Source organism: Arachis ipaensis, chromosome B10 (assembly GCF_059453495.1).
Source record: "Arachis ipaensis isolate K30076 ecotype BB chromosome B10, ASM5945349v1, whole genome shotgun sequence".
NCBI lineage: Eukaryota > Viridiplantae > Streptophyta > Magnoliopsida > Fabales > Fabaceae > Arachis > Arachis ipaensis.
The window spans coordinates 133,853,846-133,859,891 of NC_142435.1; the positions used below are offsets into that span (position 1 = coordinate 133,853,846).

At 32.8% G+C, this 6,046-nt stretch overlaps 1 protein-coding gene across 1 annotated transcript; it reads left to right on the forward strand.

Moving 5' to 3' along the window:
- Positions 1–1,918: 1,918 nt before the first annotated feature.
- LOC107621142 (uncharacterized) lies at positions 1,919–5,812 on the forward strand. Its single transcript, XM_016323179.1, has 2 exons — positions 1,919–1,985; positions 4,326–5,812. Exons 1-2 carry the CDS (start codon positions 1,919–1,921, stop codon positions 5,810–5,812), a joined length of 1,554 nt encoding a protein of 517 aa, XP_016178665.1.
- The last annotated feature ends 234 nt before the right edge of the window (positions 5,813–6,046 follow it).

Below are 6,046 nucleotides of genomic sequence, written 5' to 3' on the forward strand. Positions count from 1 at the left end.
ATAGGAGAAATCATCATCAAACTAATCATGAATTGCAGAAAGATATAAAACAATATAAATTAATTACATAAGAGTGAAAAAGGAACAATGATGGAAAATTTATTCACCTTAGGTGACCGGACAGAAATTATAGAACCAAAAATCACGGTTTCAAAATCACTTCAACCCTTTGGTTAAATTTAAGAGCATTCTTCTCAATGATTAAAAGAACATGATTAATGTGCAGAGGAATAAGCTCAGTTTTCGTGCAAAATCTATCTGAAATAAGAATTATAAAGTGGTTCGGGGTGAAGGAGGCGCAAAGTAGGTTATGAAGAGGGGAGACACTGACTGCTAAAATATTGGGTGGTTTTTGAAATCCTAACAACTTCATCTCAATCAGATTTTCCGGCTTTTACTTAACTAGCTTATTTGATTTCAAATTTTGCTAAAACGTTGGGTGGTTTTTTGAATGCCTAATAACTTCATCTCAATCAGATTTTTCAGCTTTTACTTAACTAGCTTATTTGATTTCAAATTTAAATTTTTTTGTTATCTGAGTTGAGTAGCCCGTTTCTCCTACTACTTAATTTAACCTTTTATTTAATTAATTTATCCTTCTATTTAATTATTTGTAATTGAAAAAAAAAGCCTTCTGTTCAAAAATAGACTGTAAATCCGGAGAATATAGGCAAATTCGTTTTTTCTTTTACTTATCTTCAAAACAGACTTGATAATAACTTATATTTTAAATGAGTTTAGTCAACTATATAATAACAGATTTCACTTAAGTATAATTGTAAACTCATTATCTCCACTCTTCTTCTTTTTAAATTTTGGGTGCCAACAATAGTCGTCTGTGGGTTTCATCAATTTCCAACTACACATTCGTCCAGGTACCACCATTTTCAGTGTTAGACTCTAATCTCCTTTCCAATTGTCAAAATCAAGGTTTCGTTGTACTTAATTTTTCAAGTAATTCAAAATCTCAGTACTAGAGTTATTTAACTAATTTTTTTCATTCATATGACAATATTACTTGTTTTATCCTATTAGCTCCGGTTTCGTCTTTAAGAGTAATTGCTATGCTCCAAACTAAATCTTTAAACCCTATCCCCCGAATCTCGTTAGTTATTAAGTGCTTCACCTAATTTTTTAAATAGGTTTCTAAAATCTCTCCTACACAATAAGAAAACTCCAAATGTATTTAAATTTATCGCATTGTGTCAAAGTTTTTATTGCCAAAAAGTTTTAACAGGGAAAGCTTTATTGCAATAATGCTAGTCGGTGTGCAGGTCCTCAGAGAGCTAATCAGTACAAATATTCAATTAAAAAGAAATACAACACAGCAACAACACAACAAAGAATCAAAAGAACATTTAAAACACAGCAACAACACAACACCTATAGGAATATTGAAAACAAAGCATCAACGAAAGAAATATCTAACAATCAGCATTATCAGGTGCTCTAAATCAAACGTGTATGCTTAGATTGCCAAAGGGCAAGTTTCACTTGGAAACTGAAGAACACCCTAACGAAGGAAACTTCAATAACAGCTTAAATCCAAATTCACAATCCCTTTAAATTCAAGCAACAAGCAACTTCACAACTAAAGCAAGCTTAACAAGGTTCAGCAATGAACTAAAGCAGTAATTTTTAGAAAGATTAACTAAGAAAAATAAAAAAATCATACAATGAATCAATCCAAAATTAAAAAAAACTATAATACACAACAGGAGCAGATTTAACTAATGATTTAAAATTTCAATCTCAGTAGCACTGACAGCATCAAAAAATTGAACAAATATTCCAGGAAAGACAGATAAGACTGCAGATTTGGCAGCGACAGGAACAGTGGCTGGGGTGAAACGGTCGAACAGAGCTGGCGCCGGCAGGAAGACACTCGCGACAGCAACTAGCTCTGGCGGTAGTTGCGATGTTGACGGATGTCACTGCCGATGACAACGATCACAGAGGCGGCGTTCACGACGAGATAATAGAAGGTGAATACAAGACTGGCGGCGGCTACGGGTGACGATAGTTGGTGGGAATTTGCGACGAGCAGATACGGTGAGGAAAAGAAGAGTGGCGGCGGCTGGAGGAGCTGACAGTGGCTAGTGGGGCGTTGCCTGGGGGCTAATGTTGGCGGTGGTCTTTTCTCCCCTAGGTTAAGCAAACTAGGGATTTTGTTTTCTATGTGAGAGTGAGACAGATGGGAGAAGGGGTCGGGTGTTTTGGGGGTGGGGTTTTCAATTTTTTTTAGAGAACCGGTCTTTTGATAAATCCGACTGGTTCAGTCGGTTCACCTAATTATCTTATTATTGGTGTATAATATAATCATCTTAAATTAATTTTTGTGATAAAACTGTTTGGAAAAATTTTGTTGAATTTCATAATTTTTTTGGACATTATTTTATATTTACTATTTTACATCTTTTTTATACACATTTTAGACTATTTTTTTTGGCATCACTGACCTATAAACATAAGGTGCGTAATTATTTATGTGTTTTTGTTGTATTATTTGGAGTATTTTAGAGTTATTACTTCCCTTTTTTTGTTTGTCGTAATACTATTCTCGATGTGTGTTCTAATTATTTATTTTTATGAAATGGTCATTTATTAATGAATATCGATATTATTTGACATATTGAATTAATGTTTAGCTTATTCAGTTTCTAATTATACTTATTAATTCTTTATTATTATAAAAATTGTAAGACTTAATTAAAATAGTTTGGCTCAACTTTTTAGGTCTTTGATGTGTTCCTCTGCTGAGTACTAATTAGTAGTCATTGTATTGATGATTTGTAATTTATCCTAGAAAAAATTATGATTTGTTTACATCAGTTTCTATCACCCAAATATTAATACCAAACTAGTGTATGTTCCCGTACAATGTACGGGATAATTAATAAAAAAATAAAAATTTTTTTATTAAAAGAGGATAAACACAAAATATTATTATAATTAATATTATAAAAATCTTCAAACACATTCAAAGTAACAATATATGAATATTTCGTAATTTATCTACTAAATGCGGTAGTACTGGACAGAATAAAATCATATTTTTATAATTATATTTAAAGATAACTAAAAAATTAAAAATAAATACACAACACAAACTAGAGCATCAATGGTAAAATATAAACTATAAAAGTTACGTAAATTAAAAAAGAACATGCATGTGATGAATTATAAAAAAGTTATATATGAAAAGTAAAAAAAATTGTCAATTAAAAAATAAAATAAAGAGAAGAATTAAGATAAGTCAAATAAGGTAAAATAAATACTGTGTGAAGTAAATAAAAAATGTATTGTAATAGAAGATTAATATAACTAATGAATATAATACATAAATGAGAAAAATTTACATACGATCTCATTGAAAAAATTTCAAGAAAATTTTTTCCAAGAACAAACTAGTAATCAACTTTTATTAAAATATTTTAAAAATGTATTTAAAAAAAATAGTTCTATTAATCAACTTTTTGAAAGAGACCATCGATTTATGCACGCACCAAATTCTACTATGTATGCCAACACAGAATGAGTGGTATGGTAATAGTGTGTCATTTTTATTTCAGTATTTTACCCTTTTATTTGTTTTATGCTTAAAATATTAAAAAGATTCTAAAATAACACTCTAAGATAGGGAGTACTTTTGAAGTTAGTTAAAATTAAAGTTGAGTACCTTAATTGGTTCTTGACATGGCCAGACCTTCGAAATAGTTGTCCCTAATGATGTTGTCGCAATTTTTTTCTTTTATTTTGAATTTATCCATCTTAAGTCACCAAAAAGAAATTATTAACAAATATATGAAATTATATATTACCCAAATAATTAGGTTTAAATTTAAAAAATTTAAATTATATTTATTGAAATTTTAAATATTTAAATTATAATTATTTAAATTTTACATAACTTGAGTAAAATATGTTATTAATAATAAAAATTTAGGAGACTAATTTAAATAAATATATATATAAATATACGTATTAGCAATTTAAAATATTATCAAAATATATGTACTAAATATTCGAATGACTTACTTAAAGTTTAACTAGCATATAAATTCCATTTAATTCAGATTATATTATATTAGATCAAAATAATTTGAAAAATAAATTTAAAATAGCACGGTATAAATCAATCATTTGCATAAAGTTAAATTAGGTGGAACAGTTTAAACCAAATCAATATTATCCAAATCGTTTAAAATTATATCATTTTTACATTTTGAATAAGTTCAAAATGTACTACAAAATATATCCAAATTGGCGTACATTTCATCGTCGTTGTATACCTGTAATTATGTGCGTTTTTTGGTGTACAATAGATATGGACAAAACCTGGATTCTTAAGCCACGAGATAGCATAGAATATAGACGAGGACTTAATAAGTTCCTAGACTTTGTATTTGCGAATGCATCGTCGGATAACATGATAAAGTGTCTATGCCCTCAATGTGGGTTTCAATTTATGCAAATAAGAGAGGATGCGTACGACCACCTGTTGATAAAGCCTTTTTCCCCTGGATATACTTTATGGTTGCGTCATGGTGAAAAACCAGCTGAGGAGAGATCTACTTGCACACCGATACTTGAGAAAGTTAATACCGAGGTGAATCCATATCTTCAAATGGTGCATGAGGCATTTAACTTCACAATGCCTCCTGGAGGTGAGGAGACCACAACAGGGGATCCTGTAGAAGACGATGATCTGGAGTGGCCGTACTTGTACGATGGTCCAAGTCGCGAGGCACAGGATTTTGCCGATCTTCTTACGGATGGAGCGGAAGAATTATATCCCGGCTGCTCGAAATACTCAAAGTTGTCTTTTCTGGTGAAACTTTATCACATTAAGTGTATGTGCGGGGTGAGTGACAAGGCTATGTCGATGATCTTGGACTTATTGCGGGATGCATTCGAGCAAGCCAAACTCCCATCCACTTTCTATGAAGCGAAGAAAACTATACGAAAGTTGGGGATTGAATACAAAAAGGTTGATGCATGCCCAAATGATTGCATGTTGTATCGGGGTGATGATGAAGACGCGACCAAATGCAAGCAGTGTGGGACTTCACGATGGAAGCAAAAAACGCGAAAGGGTTCCGTTACGAAACTCAAAATACCGGTCAGGAAGAACGAAAAGCCTCTCCAAGCAAAAACTCTCCGTTACTTTCCTCTTATACCACGACTGCAACGGTTATTCATGTGTAGCAAGACTTTAACTGACATGGTATGGCATAAAGAGTCTGATAATAATGATGGGTACTTGAGGCATCCAAGAGACGCTGAAGCATGGAAAGAATTTGATGCAAAGTATCCATGTTTTTCCAATGATCCGCGCAATGTTCGTTTAGCTTTAGCTAGTGACGGATTTAATCCTTTCGGAAATATGAGTACGAAGTATTCCATTTGGCCTATGATTCTTATTTCGTACAATCTTCCTCCATGGCTTTGCATGGAACAAACATATTTTATCCTATCTATGATTATTCCCAGTCCTAAAATGCCAGGTAATGACATATATGTATATTTAGAGCCCTTGGTGGATGAGTTGAAGCAATTGTGGGATGGTGTTGAAACTTATGATGCTAATAAGAGGACCACTTTCAAGATGCGTGCAGCGCTAATGTGGACTATTAGCGATTTTCCGGGGTTGGGAAATTTATCTGGATGGAACACGTACAGTGGGTTAGCATGTCCGAACTGTAATGTGGACGCTAAGCCTCAGCGACTAACATTCAGTCGAAAATGGTGTTACATGGGACATCGCCCCTTCTTGACTCAGAGCCATAAGTATAGACTAGACCGTAGTTGATTTGACGGACAAGCTGAAAGCAGGGATCCACCGAAGAAGTATTCTGGAACAGATGTCTTAAGGCAGCAATGTAACATGCAAGTATCGTTTGGGAAGAAATCAACTCTGACAGCCAAAAGAAGACGCATTGGTGAAGATGCAGATCAAGATGACTCGTATTAGAAAAAGAGGAGTGTGTTCTTTGATCTCCCATACTGGAAGGATCACATGTTGCATCATAACCTTGACGTGATG

Coding starts and splice junctions, on each gene's coding strand:
- LOC107621142 (XM_016323179.1), top strand. CDS start 1,919: ATGTTGACGGATGTCACTGCCGATGACAACGATCACAGAGGCGGCGTT. Junction 1,986..4,325: donor TCACGACGAGATAATAGAAG/GTGAATACAAGA, acceptor GGTGTACAATAG/ATATGGACAAAACCTGGATT.